The sequence below is a fragment of the Pelodiscus sinensis genome, chromosome 1 (assembly GCF_049634645.1).
Source record: "Pelodiscus sinensis isolate JC-2024 chromosome 1, ASM4963464v1, whole genome shotgun sequence".
Taxonomy (NCBI): domain Eukaryota; kingdom Metazoa; phylum Chordata; order Testudines; family Trionychidae; genus Pelodiscus; species Pelodiscus sinensis.
In genome coordinates this window covers 60,258,322-60,278,633 of record NC_134711.1, presented here as the reverse complement: position 1 = coordinate 60,278,633, position 20,312 = coordinate 60,258,322, and the positions used below count along the sequence as shown (strand labels likewise).

At 43.4% G+C, this 20,312-nt stretch overlaps 1 protein-coding gene and 1 long non-coding RNA gene across 3 annotated transcripts in view; one reads left to right on the top strand and one right to left on the bottom strand.

Annotated features, from left to right (window-relative positions):
• SRGAP1 (SLIT-ROBO Rho GTPase activating protein 1) overlaps positions 1-6,918 on the bottom strand; it is a 219,985-nt gene extending 213,067 nt beyond the window's left edge. Inside the window, exons 1-2 of one of the 2 annotated variants that reach the window (XM_075930928.1) lie at positions 6,741-6,918; positions 6,222-6,396 (exon numbers count right to left, since the gene is read on the bottom strand). In XM_075930928.1, the coding sequence (XP_075787043.1) occupies positions 6,222-6,288 (67 nt within the window). In that variant the 5' untranslated portion in view covers positions 6,289-6,396; positions 6,741-6,918. Of the gene's footprint in view, positions 1-6,221 lie in introns of both variants that reach the window. The other variant, XM_006130209.3, reaches the window with a different exon arrangement.
• Positions 6,918-20,312, top strand: part of LOC106732506 (uncharacterized) — a 51,526-nt gene continuing 38,131 nt past the window's right edge. The window contains exon 1 of the long non-coding RNA XR_012904440.1: positions 6,918-7,102. This is a non-coding gene — a long non-coding RNA (uncharacterized LOC106732506). The remainder of the gene's footprint in view (positions 7,103-20,312) is intronic.

The following is a 20,312-nucleotide window of genomic DNA, read 5'->3' as shown; positions in this document are numbered from 1 at the left end:
CCCAGCAGGTGGCACAGCCCCAGCCCTCCCAGGCGACCAGGGAACCACAACGCAGCCCTGGCTGATCAGAGCGTAGGCAGTGTGGGGAAGGCAATGACTTCCCTTGCCTACATTACCCACTGTCCATGTTTATAGGGAATAGAAGTGCTACATGGCTGTTATGTCAGACCTCTGCGTATGGGGACATCCCTTTAAAAAGTCAAATGTTCAAAATCTCAGCAAGTGATTAGTCATCATATAAAAGATACCAATGTATACCCCAAGCGATGTATCCTAGTTTGTCTAACCCACTGGGTTGCTCAGTAAACCCATCAAATTGGCCTTACTTTACTTTAGTACATTAAGAACAGTGCCAGGAACTGGTTGGTTGCTGAATAAAAACAAGAGTCAGTCTGAAGTAGATCATCAAGTGAATGATGATCAAGGGCTGAGCTTGAGAATGATTCACATGATTCTTAGATAGGCCTGTATACTCATTCTCAGGTGGTCCAGAGGGATACTACTTCTGTTGGTATAACAAGGATAGAACTCAGGCGCTGAGATAAATACAACTTACTGCTGTTTCCTTTTAAAACTCTTAACCTTGTGTTAAACTAAATACTGAGATGTGTCTAGGACTTTTGAAGGTCAGTATTAAACTGTACCTTTGTATACTTTGCTCTAGCACTATACAATGTTAGTTGTCTCTGAATGCACAGCAATTTAGAGGGCATTTTACTTCCCAAACATCAAAAAAGTAGACAAGGCCAGAGTTCTGAAGTTTTAGAATAAAATGACCAAATAGATCATAAAGTAGGTATAAAATAACATGAGTGCCCCCGCACATCTCTTCCTCCATTTCCATTCAGACAGAATTAATGTAAGGCAGGTGTGCAACTGGTTGACAGACCTTATTCAGAGTAATCATAAATAGTTTGGAGTAAACAAAAAGTTAAAATGACCAGGACAAATTGGAGAATTGGTCTGTAATCCACAAGATGAAATTCTACAGAGAGAAGTGCAAAGTATTATAGAAAGAAAAAGAAAAAAGCAAAAAAAGCTTCCCATTCATTGCTGCAGGCTGAGGACCGACTAACCAAGCAGTTCTGCAGAAAAGATCCTGGTGATTACTGTAGACAAGAAGCTTGCTATTAATTAACAGTGTGCCTTTGTTGCCAAGAAGGCAAACAGCATATTGGGCTATATGAGCATGAGCATTGCAGGCAGAAATTATTATTCTATTCAGCACTGGTGAGGCCACATCTGGTTCACTGCATCCAGTTTTGGGCCCCCCTACTACAGAAAGGATGTGTGTGAATTAGAAAGAATCCAGCAGAGAGCAACAAAAATGATTATGGAGCCGAGGTGCATGACTTATGAAGAAATGCTGAGGGAACTGGGCTCATTTAGTCTGCAGAAGAGAAGAATGAGGGGAGATGATAGTTGCATTCAACTATCTGAAGGGGAGATCCAAAGAGGATGGAGCTAGGCTGTTCTCAGTGGTGGCAGATGACAGAACAAGAAGCAATGTCTCAAGTTGCAGTGGGGGAAAGTGTAGGCTGATATTAGGAAAAACTATTTTACTAGAAGAGTGGTGAAGCACTGGAACGGGTTATATGGGGAGGTGATAGAATTTCCATCCTTAAAAACGGCTTGACAAAGCCCTGGGTTGGCTGATTTAGTTGGGGTTTGTCCTGTTTTGAGCAGAGAGTTGGACTATATGACCTCCTGATGTCCCTTCCAACCTTATCTTCTATGATTCTATGAAAAAAAAATGTTCAACTACAAAATGGGGAATAACTGGTTATGTGGTAGTAGTGATTAAAAGGATCTGGGGGTTGCAGTGTATCAGAAATTGAATGAGAATCAGCAACATAACATGGTTGCAAAAAAGGCTAATATTCTGGGGTGTATCATCAAAAGTGTTGCATGTAAGACAGTCAAGGTAATTTTCCCCTAAACACAGCACTGGTGATGCCTTAGCTAGAGAACAATGACTACTAGTTTAAGACACACCTTAAGCAAGATGTGTCTACACTGGAGAGTGTCTGGAGCAACAAAAAGGATAAAATGTTTAGAAAACCTGACCTATGAGGAAAGCTTGAATAAAAACCTAGGGACGTTAGTCTTGAAGAAAAAAAAAAGACATTTCAGGAGACCTGATAGCAATCTTCAAATATATTAGGGGCTGTTATAAAGAGGAGAGTAATCAATTGTTCTCCACTTCCACTAAGAAGTAATCAGCTTAATCCATAGCAAAGAGACGTAGATTTGGTATTAAAAACAACTATAAGGCTTGGTAAGTACTGGTATAACTTACAAAGGGAGGTTGCAGAACTCCGATAAATGGAAGTTTTTAAGAGCAGGTTAAACAGACACCCTTCAGAGATGGTCTAGGTATACCTGGTCCAATCTCAAAACGGGAAACTGGACAAATGAATTCTTGAGGTCCCCCAAGTCATTTCATTCAATTATCCAACAAGTAAGAGATATGAAAAGCACATATCCCATGCTATTGTACTAATTGTTTAAAGCTTATTCTTAAGTACTGTTGAAAATGGATTTGAAATCAACAAAACCCTGATAGCCCGCATAGGGGTTCCTTAAATTAGAAAGTGATTCAATCAGTTTAATAAAAATATCTATTATTAACAGTAAACTTACAGTACAACCAACATCGTTCACTATGCTTAACGATCTCACATCTCCGAATTTTAGATTTATATTTGAGTGGCCTTGCTCCAACTATTCTCTACAAGTTAAGGCCCTGTCCTTTCAATCAGATCCAGTCAGGCTAACCCTTGTACTTGCATGGAACATCCCCAAAGCTGAGCATGGGTACAAGGATCCACCCACGTGGATTTAATTGCAAGATCAGGTACTAAAGATTTAGTAGCCTTGTACTTGTTAGTGTTTAAGATTATTATTTTAAATTATTTTATTTTTCCACAAATTTTATAGTTTTATTCCTGGTGACAAAAGCAGTCTTTAACAACATACTAAAATCAGTAGCTGTTCAAGGTCATATGAAGAAGTGGGTTGTGATACATGATACATGTTTTGTTAGTCTTTAAGGTGCTACTAACTAGACTATTTGTTGTTTTTTTAAGTTTTTCCTATTACAGACTAACTCAACTATCCCTCTAAAGTTTCTCATGGTTTGACAAGGAACCAGGTGAAACGGAGAGGTATGTTCAGCTGCTCCACCCATGAATGAAATGTATCCTTTATATTTCCATTAGCTTGTAATCCTATTTACTGTGCTTTCTGAGGTTCTTGTATGAATTGCTGTGTCTATAAAATGAGTAAGTCTACTCATATAACTAGAAAATACTCTAAGTAATAACTTTCAGCTCACATAAACTAGAAGCTAACTGGCACAATTAATATCTAAGGGTACGTCTAAACTACATGGCTCCGTCGATGGAGCCATGTAGATTTGTTGTTTTGGCAAAGTCAAATGAAGCCGCGATTTAAATCGCGATCATTTAAATCGCGGCTTCATTTAAATTTCCATGGCTGCTGCGCTGAGCCGACAAACAGCTGATCAGCTGTTTGTCCGCTCAGCGCGCTAGTCTGGACGCTCCCTTGCCGACATCAAAGCCCTTTGTCGGCAGCCCCGGTAAACCTCATCCCACGAGGAATACCAGGGCTGCCGACAAAGGGCTTTGATGTCGGCAGGGGAGCGTCCAGACTAGCGCGCTGAGCGGACAAACAGCTAATCAGCTGTTTGTCGGCTCAGCGCGGCAGCCATGGAAATTTAAATGAAGCCGCGATCATTTAAATCGCGGCTTCATTTGACTTTGCCTATGTGTCTAATCTACATGCCTCTGACGACAGAGGCATGTAGTCTAGACAAAGCCTAACAGAACTGCCTCTTATTCAAGGAATAAGAGCACAGCAAGATATGTAAAATAGGACACTGACTCCTCATTTCCATATGCGGCACCACCACACACAAACACACTTTACTAGTCATATACAATAGAAGCCCATGTGCTCCAATAACAAATTCAGATACATTTGGCCATAAAATGTATGCATTTGTGTAAACCCAGTTGAGTTGTCAAAGGAAGTGTTCTGGCTTTTGATACTGCACATTTAGGGACCAGAATGATACATGGGGCACATCAGTTGTACTCAGCACAGGACCTTGGTGGGAAAAGGGACAAGACTTACCAGTTTTGTGCAGCCTATATTCCAGGACTGCTCTAATTCCTATATTTCTAGGACATCTTTAATTCATATTGATAGTAACAGTTCACTAAAGGCCATTACACTAACCAATGATCACTGGAGGAAGCAGTTCTTGGGCCAAGACCTTTTTCCCCAGCATGAGCTGAAACATTATGCTAGACAAGTGGCACCGAGCTAGCTAGCTAAAAGTTACCTTGCTGTCTAACTAGGGCATCTCTTTATAGTCCCTCCCAGTGATGAGACACCAATGATACTGGAGGTTAGGATCTGATCTTAGTTTGTAATTTGTGTCTGTTATACTTATCTGGCCTTGGAGGTCTGTTGTGGCATTACACAAATACTCAGTGATCATAAAGAAAATGATGCCAGAATGAGGAAGTCAGACTCCTTATAATCTGGAATGAAATTGCTATAAAAGTCTTTGGAAGAGAGGCTGTAAACACAACCACAGGTCCTAGTGGATCTTGCTAAACAGCTTTGCTAAGAGTTTCATCACTTCAGTGTCAAGACAACCACTGTACACATTCAGAGACACCACAAAGGAGCAATGTGAACAAATCAAAACGCCTAATATATGAGATATATAAATGTATTGGTTAGTGCTGTAATAGCAGTTATAAAGGGGTACTGCAATGCCAAAGGAGATGTTTTATAATCAGATACTTTCACTACCTAAGCCTGGTTTTTACTGAAATTAGCTAATAATAAGAGGGAGGTAGGGTGAGCAGAAAGAGGAGTTTACAAGACGCCTCCCCTCAAAGCACAGTATCTTTGTATGTTAGATACAGAATGAATGCTGTTTCTCATTCCATCAGGTTGATTGCTGTGAAAATAATGAATCTGTGGTATTACAGTCATTGCAACCTCAATGCAGGATCAAATACAATATGAAGGACCATTTAACTACTAATATTCTATTAGATTTCATAAAGAGTTATGGGGTGTTTGGTACCCTCTCTCCTGCCCTGTTTAAATTCACAGTTCCCAATCCTGAATATATGGGGGCTCTCTGTGCCAACACAGTCAGGGTCCATGTGAGGACAGGCTCTGCCCAGCATTATCACATAGTAGGATCAGGGCCCTAACTAGGTTTTGCTTACATATTGTCTTTATAGTACAGTTAGTGATAAAAACATATGTACCAATTTGAGCTGTTAAGACAAGTCTGTAGCTATCCAACAGAGTACATATTCACTGGAGTAATGCAGGCATTTCATTGAAGAGCACAAGTTTTCATCCACTGTGCCACCACGGAAAGGAACCAACATGTACCAAGAAAGGTGCACATCTCCAAGTCATTAAAAGATCAGTTTCTACAAAATGTGTTTTTAACAACAAAAAGACTGGTTTCTTTTCCTTTTGAATGTTGAAGGGCTAAGGATGTTAGCAACTAACCCAAGACTCCAGTTACACTGCTCTGAGCACAAGTACATGGATGTAACTAATGTTGAAGGTGAAACACTACAATATCAAAGAGATCCATTTATTAATCAAGCAGCTACAGCACCACATACAAAGCAATCCTAGGGAAATAAAGCCATGTGCGTTTTGAAGGGGGAAAGGCTTATTATTGTCTTTCTTCAGGTTAAGTGCCAGCCTTTAAAAGGCTACCAAATCTCGTTGATTAATGAAAGGTGAGTAATCTCAACCAGACAGTTCATAACCATTCCAGCTTTAAAACATCCTCCCCCTTTCTTCAAACAGAGCCTTAGACAAATGAGACAGGGGCTGCATGAGCGGCGTCCGCCTCCCCCTTCTCAAATGACACTCCTCGGGGAAATTAAGTTCAGCAATTAGTCCGCTGTTTGAAGTGCAAAATCCGGGCGTGTGAGATCATTGCTCACCCCGAGAGCATGGTGGCTCCAGAATACCTCTGCTCAGCATGGACTGTGATACCACTCGTGAGAGTGAAACTCGGCCCTTTAATCTCTCCTCCCGACCCACGATGATCTCTCTGGGTTTTGAGAGGAGCCCAAGTTAGGAGCAGTGTCAGACAGCGAAAAGGAGGGAGCTTATCTCCCCCGCTCCTATTGACATCCACTTACCTTTCACTTGACTTTCATACTCCGCTATGATCTCTTTGTCCTTTTTGAATCTGCTCGGTGTGGACATTATCCAGGCGGCGTTTCTCCGGCGAGCTGGGAAGTTGGGTCACACGGGCATACAGCAGCGCCTCGCAGCCGGCCAGGGGAGCGGCGCCCACACGCGCTAGACCAGCAGCTGCAAGGGTGGGAGGTGGCGACTAGACTAACCCTGGCGCGGGCACCATCTCCGCCAGCCACGGCAAGGCGAGCCCAGCCCCGGGGCCACGGCGGGGTGGGAGGAACTCGACGCGCCAAAGCAGCGCTGGGGCGGGGGGAAGGGACGACCCGCTCCCTTTGCACAGGGCTAGCGCCGAGTCCCGCAGCTGCCCCGCGCCGCTGTCATGTCTCCGCGCACCGGAGGGGCCGCACGAAGGGAGGGGGCAGCGCCTCACGCCCGGCTCCTCGGCAGCCGCGGGCTGGAGAGCAGCGAGTGGCCAGCCCCGAGCCCCGCAACTCCCCGCGGGGGTGCAAAGTTCTCGCCTCGGCGGTGTCTCTGCCGCCGCTCGGCGCCCGCTCCCCCTGCTGCTGGCCTGGGGCAGGAACCCGGACTGCGCCTCCGCCCACCCCGCCGGCAATGGGCGGGCTGGCTCACAAGCTCCCCCCCCCACCCCAGGCGAGCCAGCGCCCAGCTCTCGGCGCAGAGCGAAGCCTCTGGCGGCCAACCGCAGCCGCCACGCCTTCCCAGCCCCCCAATGGAGGCCAGGGGAGAGGCCCCAGCAAGCTAGGCTGCCCGGCTCCCTCCCGTGGAGCAGCCCAGCCCCGGAGGCCGCTTGGGCTTTGGCTGGCAGGGATCAGCTGCTCCAGCCGCTGTCCTCTCCCCGCCCCTCTCCCGAGAGCATATGGTGAGCGGGTGTGCGCCGGGGAAAGGGGTGTGAGGCGGAGATAAGGCGTTGGAAAGCCCTTGAGCCTGGCTTGGAAAGTTAAATCCACACGCACTGCAGCCGCTGCCGTGGCGGCGGAACCATATGGAGAAGGGGGGAGGAAGGTGGGCAGGCTGGGAAGAGACCGTTTAGTTTGGGGGTCACGTTTACTAGCCTGTTACAGGCTTAGCAGAGCATTGTTTCTTCTTCTTCTCCCTTTTCCATAGCGGTCGCGCCCTGCGTCCTACTCGTTCTACCGCACGAAGAGCTGATGGGCAAAGAGGAGCCCAAGAAAAATTGCAGGTTGCATGAAAACGGTTTAATTTCCTTTGTCGTTAACGTTTTCCATAACCTTGGTTGAGTCTGTTGCCTTTCTGATAGGGCTTATTGACAACAAGAGCCACATCACTCCATTAGAAAAATTGGAAATGGGAGGGAAAGCACTTCTATTGACCAACTCAGATCAAACATATATATTAACATTTAATAAAAGAGTAGTCCTGTAGCACCTTAGAAACAAACAATATATATATAATCATGAGCTTTCCACTCCTTTTTGCTCCACTCATCTGAAGTTGGTTGTGCCCACAAAAGCTCATGATCCACATATATGTTGTCTCAAAGGTGTTACAGGACTGCTAATTTTTTTAAGTTCCAGACTAACCCAGTTATCCCTCTGTGATATACAGTAACATAAATTGTTATTTGACAGATTAGAAAAATACTCAACTTTTTTTAAATAAAGGGGCTGGGAAACACAGGTGCTGACTTTTGTTTTTGCCTCTAGGTGCTCTTTTTCCAATCCCCTTCCCCAGTGATTGGCAGGCAAAGCCTCAGAGGGAAGAGGGCAAGGGTGGCAGAACAGTGGAAGAGAGAAGGGGAAAAGACCAGGTGGTATCTTGGGGCAGAGCGATAGCCTGGGAGCCTGAGCCCACCAAACATTAATATGTCCCAGAAGGTGCTGAGCACTGTTGTAAAGCAGGCTTTTTCTGTCCATGGCCTTCGTGTATAGCCCATCCTGCCACACAAGGCCCCTCACAGAAAACCCAGACTGTGAGATACTCAGAGAAGCATGGGAAGCACAATGCAGCTTTCTGTAAAACGGGATTTGGCCTTGTAGGCATCATAGAACAGGGAGGTGAGCATGAAAAAATAGAACACAGCTGCAAGAGATAAATAAAACTCTCTTGACCAGCCCTTGAAGGCAGGGAGGTAGGCATAGGGAGATAAGACGCGACTGCCATGCACACTGACCATGCCCAGCATTGTCCACGGGGCCATCAGGCAGGCATCATGAAAAATCCTATAGGGCAGTATTTCACGTTACCTCATTACCAGCCTATCAGGCCCGGCCAGGGAACTGACCCTAATAAGGTATCGGATATCAGGTTATGTTATAAAAGACCCTCAACCCCTTTGTTAGATGGAGGTTCCGTGTATTGAAGGCACGTGGTTTTTTTGCCCAGCTGAAGGATTGATCACCCTGAGGCTGCCTTCCCCACCCTTCAAGTCAAAGCTAGGGGTGCGCTAGTCCTGAGCATGCTCCAAGTTTTTGTGTGTCTTCGTGTTGTTATTGCTGAATTTGTAAGTATTACTTAAATCTATCAATTGTTAGCTTAGTCAGTACTTAAGTTGTATTAATCATATCTTGTAATCTTGTAAGGTATAAGCAAGTTGCATTGTATAGATAGTGTAATTTTGTGCTGTGTGATAGTGTTATGTTTTAGTCTAGGTACAAGTGTTAGAAGAAAAACCCAGGAGTTGTTAACCTGTAACAGCAAAAATCAATGACTAACTCTGCCAGCTGTCCTAAAGTAACATTGGAAGGATTAGCTGTAAGTGGCCTTTTTTATTGTTATTATTTTAGCTTTGTTTTTTGTATTTTTCGTTTGTATGCTGCGCTGTGTTAAGCGAATTAGGAATAGTGATTTAATATAAGTAAATTGTAATCTAGGAATTGTAATCAGTTAGGTAGAGTTGTGTTCAAGTTTTCTACCCTGTAAAAGCAGTGGGCAATTGTTAGTTAAAAAGACCATTTTCTAATTGTTGGTTTTGATAAAAGAATCATTCCACTTAATAAAGATCATTTGTTTTACACTATCATCCAGTAGTTTTCTCTGGGTAATCGGCTTTAACCCTTGAGGCTTCCACCACATCACCGAACCAAGGTGTAACAAGCACCTCCTATTTTTTGGTGAGTGCTTGAGCTCCAGAGCACCCACAGAGTTAATGCCTATGGTGGGAACCTCACTGCAGAAGATTAAGGGTATTGGGCCCTAGCTTCTACAAAGGAGAGAGGGAAAAAACTGAATTATTTTTAGTAATGTTAGAAGAAATTCTATCTCCCTGCTCCAAAGATCTAAACAATAGGAAGAATGTCTGGCACCAGAGTATGCCGCTGGCCCAGAAATAAAAAACACCCAGGCTGCATCTAGACTGGCATGATTTTGCGGAAATACTTTTAATGGAAAAGTTTTTCCATTAAAAGTATTTCCTCAAAAGAGCGTCTAGATTGGCACAGATGCTTTTGCGCAAAAACATCTGTGCCCAGTATAAACACGCTTTTGCGCAAGAAAGCTCCGATGGCCATTTTAGCCATCGGGCTTTCTTGCACAAAAAATTAAGGTGCCTGTCTACACTGGCCCTCTTGCGCAAGTATTCTTGTGCAAGAGGGCTTATTCGTGAGCAGGAGTGTCAAAGTATTTGCGCAAGAAGCAATGAATTCTTACATTAGAATGTCAGTGCTCTTGCACAAATTCAAGCGGCCAGTGTAGACAGCTGTCAAGTTTTTGCGCAAAAGCAAAATCTTGCCAGTCTAGACGCACCCCCAGAGTTCAAACTGGAGTATGTTCTCTGTTGACATCACTGGTGTCCATGGATTCTGAAGATACCTCATATCCCCTGCTCTACCACTGTTGGGACAGTTCTGGTCTTCATAGCTGAAGGTTTTTGGGGACTGATACTTGGTTCACTCTCAGTAACTCTTACAAGAAGGCTACATTCTACAGGACGGGTACAATTTTAGGTTATTGGTACAAACCCTGGAAGCAGCATTTTCTTGAAAGCTGGGCCCTAGTTCTTCAGAGTATATGAAGAACAGCCGTGTAAGCTTGAAAACTTGTCTCACTCACTAACATAAACTTAAAAAACATCAAATGGTCTGGTAGCACTTTATAGACTAACAAAACATGAAAATGGTATCATGAGCTTTCATGGGCATAGCCCACTTCTTCAGATGAGCGAAGTTGGTCCAATAAAAGATTTTAACGTTATCACCCTGGAAACTTTTCAAAGACATCATAATTCAACTTAAATGTTTGCACCCAAATTAAAAAAACACAGTAAGGCTACGTCTACACTGGCCTCTTTTCCGGAAGGGGCATGTAAATTTCATGAGTCGTCGTAGGGAAATCCGCAGGGGATTTAAATATCCCCCGCGGCATTTAAATAAAAATGTCCGCCGCTTTTTTCCGGCTTTTAAAAAAGCTGGAAAAGAGCGTCTAGACTGGGCCCCGATCCTCCGGAAACAGCGCCCTTTTCCGGAGGCTCTTATTCCTACTTTGAAGAGCCTCCGGAAAAGGGCGCTTTTTCCGGAGGATCGGGGCCAGTCTAGACGCTCTTTTCCGGCTTTTTTAAAAGCCGGAAAAAAGCGGCGGACATTTTTATTTAAATGCCGCGGGGGATATTTAAATCCCCCACGGATTTCCCTACGACGACTCATGAAATTTACATGCCCCTTCCGGAAGAGGGGCCAGTGTAGACGTAGCCTAAGAGAACCAATTAAGTGCCGCTGTGGCTAAACAACCAAGTAAAAGGAGCAGTGAGAGAGAAAAAGGCATTGTTTAAAAAATGGAAGTTAAATAATAGAATCATAGAATACTAGGACTGGAAGGGACCTCGAGAGGCCATCAAGTCCAGTCCCCTGCCCTCATGGCAGGACCAAATACTGTCTAGACCATTTCTGATAGACATTTATCTAACCTATTCTTAAATATCTCCAGAGACGGGGATTCCACAACCTCCCTGGGCAATTTATCCCAGTGTTTAACCACCCTGACAGTTAGGAACTTTTTCCTAATGTCCAACCTAAACCTCCCTTGCTGCAGTTTAAGCCCATTGCTTCTTGTTCTATCCTCAGAGGCCAAGATGAACAAGTTTTCTCCCTCCTCCTTATGACACCCTTTCAGATACCTGAAAACTGCTATCATGTCCCCCCTCAATCTTCTCTTTTCTAAACTAAACAAACCCAATTCCTTCAGCCTTCCCTCATAGGTCATGTTCTCTAGACCTTTAATCATTCTCGTTGCTCTTCTCTGGACCCTCTCCAATTTTTCCACATCTTTCTTGAAATGCGATATGAATAGTGACAAAAATAGAAAAGAGCATAAACTCTATTAAATGAAGTGTAAAAATATAATTAGGAAGGCCAAAAAGGAATTTGAAGAACAGCTAGTCAAAAATTTAAAAAGTAATAGCATTTTTTATTACATCAAAAGAAGGAAGCCTGCTAAACAACCAGTAGGGTCACTGGACAATCAAGAGGCTAAAGGAACACTCAATGACTATAAGGTCATTCCAGAAAAACTAAATCAGAGGTGGCAAGAAATAGCCTGGGCCGAATCCAGCTTGTCAGGCCTTTTAATTCAGCCTGCCCCTGCAGAATGGAGCAGTCCTGCTCAAAGCGGCTGGCTACTCCATTTGGCTCTCTGCATTGCGGGATAAGGTTAGAGGCTTCACACACTGCCCCAGCAAAAAATCTCAGCTCTTATTGGCCAGAAACCAGCCAATGGGAATTGAAAGATTTTGTTAGAGGCAGAGGCAGTATAGCATAATTTCTTAATTCCCATTGGCTGGTTTCCAGCCAATAGGAGTGAAGAGATTTTGCTGGGGGTGGGGCCAGCATGCCATGGTTTCCCCCATTCTCCATGTGGAACAGCCAGCTGCTTTGAATGATTTGAGACTGTTGGCAGGCAGGGAAGCTTACCAGACAGTGCTGCTCTCTGGAAGTTGCTCAGGTAAGTGCCTCTAGGTCAGAGCCTCCAGACCTCTGACGCTCACCCCATTTTGCACTCCAACTCTATCCCAGGTCCTGTACCCTCTCCTATAACTCTCCCTCTCAGAATCCTCTCCTGCACCCATACCTCCTCCTGGACCCTGCACTCCAGTCCCAGTCTCCTGTCCCAGGTCACCACCCAAACTTTCTGCACTTTCTCTCCCCTCCCCATTACAACTCCATCCCAGATCGTGCACCTGCTCCTACATACCTCTCCCAGGCCAGAATCCTCTCTAAAGGCTCTTAAGCAAAGTGAGCGGTCATGGGATAAGAGAAAAGGTCCTATCATGGACTATAACTTGTTAAAAGGCAGAAAACAAAGAGTAGGAATAAATGGTCAATTTTCAGAATGGAGAAAGGTAATTAGTGATTTCCGCAGAGGTATGTACTGGGACTGATCCTGTTCAACATATTCATAAATGATCTGGAGATTGGGATAAACAGTGAGATGGCAAAATTTGCAGATAATGCTAAACTGCTCAAGATTGTTAAATCCAAATCAGACTGTGAAGAGCTTTCAAAAGGATCTTTCATAACTAATGGCTGGACAACAAATTGGAAGATGAATTTTAAGGCTGATAAATACAAAGTATCACATATTGGAAAACATAATTCCAACTACAGGCAGTCCCCGAGTTACGTGGATCCGACTTATGTCGGATCCGCAGTGACGAACGGGGCTTTTCTCGCCCCAGAGGACGGGAGCGGCGGGATGCCCAGATGCGCTGCGGTCCTGCTGCACGCGTCCTCCGGGGTGAGAAAAGCTGCTCCGCGTCTCCCTGGTCTGCTGGGGTGGTAACCCCTCCCCCAGCAGACCAGGGAGACACGGAGCAAAGCCGCGGAGGACACGGACAGCGGGACAGCCCAGATGCGCCGCGGCTGTCCCGCTGCTGGCGTCCCCCGAGGCTTTGCTCCCCGTCTCCCTGGTCTGCTGGGGGGCTCCCCCCCCCCAGCAGACCAGGCTTTTCTCTGGACGCCTGTGGTAGAGCAGCTGGGGCACTGCCGGTTGGTTCCGCAGCGCCTCTCTGGACGCTACTGGACCAACCCAGCAGCACCCCAGCTGCTCTGCCCCAGGCATCCTGATTCAGCCGCTGCTGGTCAGTTTCAGCAGCGGCTGACTTGGGGACGCCTGGGGCAGAGCAGCTGGGGTGCTGCTGGGTTGGTCCAGTAGCACCGAGGAGCGGTGCTACTGGAGCAACCCAGCAGCACCCCAGCTGCTCTGCCCTAGGCGTCCCCAAGTCAGCCGCTGTTGAAACTTACCATCGGCTGACTACAGGAAGCTCGAGGCAGAGTTGCTCTGCCCCGGGCTTCCTGGAATCAGCCGCTGATCAGTTTCAGCAGCAGCTGACTTGGGGACGCCTGGGGTTCTTAAGTTGAATCTGTATGTAAGTCGGAACTGGCGTCCAGATTCAGCCTGTTGAAACTGATCAGCAGCTGATTCCAGGAAGCCCGGGGCAGAGCAACTCTGCCTCGGGCTTCCTGTAGTCAGCTGCTGGTCAGTTTCAGCAGCGGCTGAATCTGGATGCCAGTTCCGACTTACATACAGATTCAACTTAAGAACAAACCTACAGTCCCTATCTTGTACGTAACCCAGGGACTGCCTGTATATGTGCAAAATGATAGGGTTTAAATTAGCTGTTACCACTCAAGAGAGAGATCTTGGAGTCACTATGGATAGTTCTCTGAAAACATCCACTCAATGTGCAGCAGCAGTCCAAAAAGCAAACAAAATGTAAGGAATAATTATAAAGGGGATAGAGAATAAGACGGGATATCTTATTGACTCTATATAAATCCATGGTATGCCCACATCTTGAATACTGCATGCAGCTATGGTCACCTCATCTCAAAAAGGATATCTTGGCATTGAAAAAAATTCAGAAAAGGGCAACAAAAATGATTAGGGGTTTGAAACGGCTGCCAAATAAGAAAAGAGGAAATTGAGGAGGGATATGATAGAGGTCTATTAAATCATGACCAGCACAGAGAAAGTAAGAAAGGAAGTTATTTACTTGCTCCCATAACACATAAACTAGGGGTCACCAAATGAAATTAATAGGTAGCAGATTTAAAACAAACAAAAGGAAATATTTCTTCACACAACACAAAATCTGTGGAACACCTTTCCAGAGGATGTTGTGAAAAACAAGATTTTAACAGGACTCGAAAAAGAACTACATAAATTCAGAGGCTACGTCTAGACTACATCCCTTTTTCGTAAAAGGGATGTAAATTAGACGTATCGTAATTGCTAATGAAGCAGGGATTTAAATCTCCCCCACTTCATTAGCATAAAAATGGCTGCCACTTTTTTTCGGCACGGAACTTTGCCGGAAAAAAGCACCAGTCTAGACGCTGATCTTGCGGAAAATAAAGCCTTTTCCGAAAGATCCCTTATCCTTCTATGAAATAAGGGATAAGGCATCTTTCGGAAAAGGCTTTATTTTCCGCAAGATCAGCGTCTAGACTGGCGCTTTTTTCCGACGAAGCTCCGTGCAGAAAAAAAGTGGCAGCCATTTTTATGCTAATGAAGTGGGGGAGATTTAAATCTCCGCTTCATTAGCAATTGCGATACGTCTAATTTACATCCCTTTTACGAAAAAGGGATGTAGTCTAGACGTAGCCACCAAGTATAGGTCCATCAGTGGTTATTAGCCAGGATGGGTAGGAATGGTGTCCGTGGCCTCTGTTTGTGAAAAGCTGGGAATGGGTGACAGGGGAAGGATCACTTGATGATTACCTGTTCTGTTCATTCCTTGTGGGGCACCTGGCATTGGCCACTGTTGAAAGACAGGATTCTGGGCAAGATGGATTTCTGGTCTGTCCCAGTATGGATGTTCTAATGCTTCTTTTCCTTCTCTGTGCCATTAATTATTTTCAGTACCTTTGTTATGTCTCCCTTTGTTCCCCTACCAGTGAGTTACCTTTACCCAGACTTCCTGTATATTGTCAGTCCTGAGGGAGTCTAGCTAAAACATCCCTTTCAGTGCAGTGAAAGCTGTTTTTTACTTTTTAGAAACTAATTTAGTTCTGAGTTTGAGCTACAAACTATATCCCTTCAATAAGAGACACAGAAGCAATTAGGTGCCACCTAGCTCCAATTTTTCTCCACACACTTGATGCTCACTACTTTTAGCTATGTCCATCTGTTTGGCCAAAGACATGCTGCGTCACAGGATGACAGGCCAAATTCACTATAGTAGAGGATGCCTGCCACATAAGGGATTAGCCGGAAAACTGGCATAATCACTCAAGTGCTGTCTTTTATTCAGAAAGTCAATTCTTTATATTGTCAACCATGCCTCATGGCTGCCAAAAGCCTTTTTATCCTCGATCATTCCCGATTTAGGGATCTAAAGGGTTAAGTGGTTACCTGGTAAGCATACTCCTTACCTGCATGCTTAGCAGGGTAACCTGTTAACCGGCAGGGGGTTGCTCCAGCCTGGCTGGGACAACTGCACTATGCGTGGGGGCACTCCAATCTGGCTGGGATAGCCGCACTGAGGGAGGGGAACGCTGTTCCAGCCAAGTCAGGCTGGAGTAGCCCCCTGCAATGGGATCATGGTTAACTGGTTAAACATTATATTCAATGGGTTAATTTTTTAACCAGGATTTTACATCCCTCATCTTTTTGCACTAAGCTCTTTCACAGGAAAATGACTAAAATCAAGCTGTAAATGCAAAGTCTGCCTCAGAAATGATTTTGTAACCTAGACAATACAGAAATTATATCACCTAGCTACTACTCACACTTAGCTCTTAGATAGAAGTGAGACTGCACAGAGGGTCTGGATACATGTATTTTGGAGGGAGCCGACCATCATGGATGAATGTGCTAAAACATTTTATACCAGTTTTCCAGCAATGATTCATCTGGTCAGGCTAGGTCTTCATGATGTGGTATTAAAAAAATAGCTGAGCCATGCCTACACTATCATTTACAATACGACTACCAGAAATACACGGAAAATTGATACAATATTTTCTAGCATAAGGAAGACAAAGCCCATGAATGTGTCTGTTAAAACAGAAGTAGATACATGTGTTCTACTTAAAGAGCAATTGTCTGTGAAGATACAAAATTCACAGTCTGCCTCTGGAGATCTCTCTCCTATGTGTCAGGATGATTGCTGGTTAATTCAGTATGCTTAGTTCAATTGCTAGTGTGTCAGCAGTGGGAGCCACCTTCCATATATGGACATAGAGAGATGCATGTGTGCATGTTCGATGGCAGACCAGGGAGCATGCCAAAGCCAGGAGTCAGAGCTCTTTGTGAGCTGCAGAGATAAAGTTTGGTTCCTGAATTTTGCTGGAACTCCCAAGCAACCGGACTAAGCTGGCCCAACCCCCCCTTTTTTTTTCCTCAAGGATTGCGAAGGGATTGTGTGTTATTACATGTAATCTTCTTTTAAGATGTTTCAGGGAGTCAGTGAGCTCAAGTCTGGACTAAATTCTCCACTGATTTACACTGCATGCAATCCCACTGCAAATACTTCAATCACAGAGTGCAAGTCCCCACAGAATTTAGGCTTTTATGTTATTGTGACCTCTCTAATACCAGATATGAATATGGGAAAGGAGCATTTGAGGCAGCAGCAGGATATTATAGAAAAGCTGTTTTTAAAGCTATAGGACTTTGAAGGCAGCCTTTTAATTTAGCACTATTGCTACCTTTAAAAAGTCTCCATGTTATTTAAAACTGTCTTTGTAACCTATCCTACTCCCAGTGTAGTCAGTGCAAAATACCCGCTGATTTAAAAAGAAACTGGATCAGGTTCCAGTTTTCCTTGAATGTGGCATTTTCATATTTTAACCTTTAATAATAAAGATTACTCCTCGGTGTCCCCGTACAGCTCCCCATACATTAATTTGACAAAGAAAACACTCCAGATTACTATTTTTCTACACATTGTATAGTATTTGATAAACTTAATATGATTGTTCCAATATATTAGAAAGAGAGTGTATTTGTGTGTGCATTTGTAAAATTCTCTAAGGAACAAGCACTAGTTTGGCTCACGGCTATAAACAAAGTAGGATTGATTCTGCCTTCACTTACATGGTGTAAAACTTGTATAACTTCATATACTTCAACAGATTAACATTTGATCTACACTCACATATCTGCAAGCAGAAAAAGCCATCTGTCCAATGCGCTGTAGCAAAATTTGCCTTTGCAGCTGAACCAGGGAAATTCTTTGATTAACTAACTTTTAGGTAAAACTGACAGTTTCTCGTGGTTGTTCTTTGTCTGAAATGGGCCAGAGAAGATTATCTTACTTGTTCGATTATCTACCTTTACACAAAGATATGCATGGAATTTAGTTTGTTAGGAATAGTTAGAACTTTTTGATTATGCTATTTTTATGGTCGTGACAGAAGAATGGAAGGCAAAAGGAAGGAAGCCCTTCAGATTCAGGCACAGTAGTAGGAGTTCTGGATACTGAGTTCTAGTTCCATCTCTGCCACAGGTTGACTTTGATGGGATCTGGATTTCACCTTGAACTAACACCAGATTCTGTTTTAAATTATACCACTGTAAATCTGGAATAACTATTACTAAAGTGTCAAATCTGGCTCTTAATATCCTTCTGTCCCAATTTTCTCAAATTGGGATAGTAAATTTGCCTTCTCAACAGTGGCGCTGTGACTCCAAATTAATATTGGTAACACATGTTTAGATCTTTGAAAGGAGAATGTTATGGGAAAGTATTATTGAATATTGTAGCAAAACACACTACTGGATTTGTACTACAAATAAAGTAGGGTACTGCAGAAGTAGAATGCTTGATACAGACTGGCTACGTCTAGACTGGCATGATTTTGCGTAAATACTTTTAACGGAAAAGTTTTTCTGTTAAAAGTATTTGCGCAAGAGAGCGTCCACACTGGCATGGATGCTTTTGTGCAAAAGACATCTTTTGCACAAAAGCATCCGTGCCAGTGTGGATGCTCTCTTGCGCAAGAAAGCTCTGATGGCCATTTTAGCCATTGGGCTTTCTTCCGCAAGAAATTAACTTGCCTGTGTACACTGGCCCTCTTGCGCAAGAATACTTGCACAAGAGGGCTTATTCCTAAGTGGGAGCATCAAAGTATTTGCGCAAGAACCACTGATTTTGTACAGTACAAAGTCAGTGTTCTTGCACAAATACTTTCAGCCAGTGTAGACAGGCGGCAAGATTTTGCGCAAAATCTTGCCAGTCTAGACGCACCCACCTTGTATGCTGTGCTCTTGAGTTTCATTTAAACATTTAGAATTAACTAACCTACTCCAACAGATATTGGGGATTTTTAATTACTAGAATAAACAGACACATCTGTATGGTAAAGCAAGGATGTGTTTAAGCAGACAGCAGTTCCCACAGTACCGCATGAATATAAATATAAAAAAGAAAAACAGCATTGCACTTTGGTTTTTGCCTGCTTGAAATCTTCACTTCTCTTTTTCATTCACATGTCCTAATGAATTGTTACAATATTTGCTCTCCTGCATTACTAACAAAAATAGACGCTATATAACAGATTGCTCTTCCTGGAATATCCCCCCAATATTCTCTGTGTTATGAAGAATGTAACACATCTTAAGTAACAAAACCAAACACTAATTGTACTTAGCCTGAAAAGGAGACTGAAATAATTAATTATGCTTTAAAATTATATTCAATCATCTTACTATTGGACATAGTCTCTAAATGAAAGACCAAAGCTTAGATTGAAACAAAAAAACATTTGAGGGTTATTGCAAATATGATAATAGTCTAAATATGGTGTTAAGAGAATTTGTTTAATGTCTGTCACGGATAAGATGACCATTTGTATAAAATAAAATTGTATTTTCTTGCAAGTGAGATTATTTCAGTAAACTCTGTTTAAGATTTAAAGCCAGCAAGATTTCCTGTTCTTTCAAGGAGTGGGACAGATGTTGTACATTATGTATATAAATAATGCAGGTGCTAGGGATGACATCCTGACCCCCTTGAAATCAATGAGAATTTTGCCATTGACTTCCATTTAAATTTAACAGCGTTGGGTTTTGATCTATGAATCCAGTTGACTTGTGACATGTGAATCCTGCCAACTACACCAGTGCCCAACTATCTGGAGCCAGCTTGTGAGTGTAAGTACCAGCTCCAGTGCAGACTGTACAGAAGCAGGGCACAAACCCCAAACAGGCTGTGAGTTTTATACTTAGATTTCACCAACCAAGTAGCAAGTGTAAACTCCTCAAGTGCTATAACAGCCTTAATATAGCATCACAGACAGCCTCCTTAGGTATTCCAGACTATCTTGCCACCCAGCCCTGGTAAGCCACAGCCACTGCCAGAAAATCTGTGGATCTTTGGTCTCATCCAGGATGACCATTCTTGTATTAGATTCTTTACCAAAGATAATGTATGAAGCCAACCCTCTGATATATTAACTAATAATTTGTTAATTAGAAAAAAAGATGCGAGTTATTTACAATATTAAAGCAGGTAAACACTGATACACGAGAGTTAGAATTTTAAGCTCCAGAAGATAATAGTAGCGACTGCAATATGTAAGCTGTATAAATGTGCAAGCTTTATAAGTCCTTCAGGGCTAACCCAGGCTACACAGTTAGTTGGGGATCCCTTTCTTAAGCTTGGAAACCTTCGTGCTTCAGATTTTAAGCAGCATCCATATAATTCTTGACAAGGATTTTTATTCTCTTTCCCCAGAACTCAAGATGATGAGATGAGTGCTTGCACAGATTTCTTTTTCATGGGTGTTGGGTGGGCAATCAGCAAAGTCTTTTCTCCATTGATATTCCACAATGATTTGCCTAGTGCCTAAGCATTCTTTTGTTGGGCAGGAGATGATATCTCTTGTGGTAAATCAGTATGTCACACTTGATAATGCTTCTATCCTGTTTGATGACTCTCACAATTACAGAACAAACACTTAAATATTACCTTTTTACATGGGATATTGCAAGTGAAATTAATGCCTGTAGCAACTCATAAAGTCTAAACACTAAACACATATTTATAAATCTAATACCTATTTTTACAATATTAACACAGACTGGTTTACAGGGATGCATTTGTCAGTTTTCAGTTAGGCCTAGATGCCTTGGCATGAGCTGTCGCCTGATTGGCCAGTGTCATGCAACGTTCC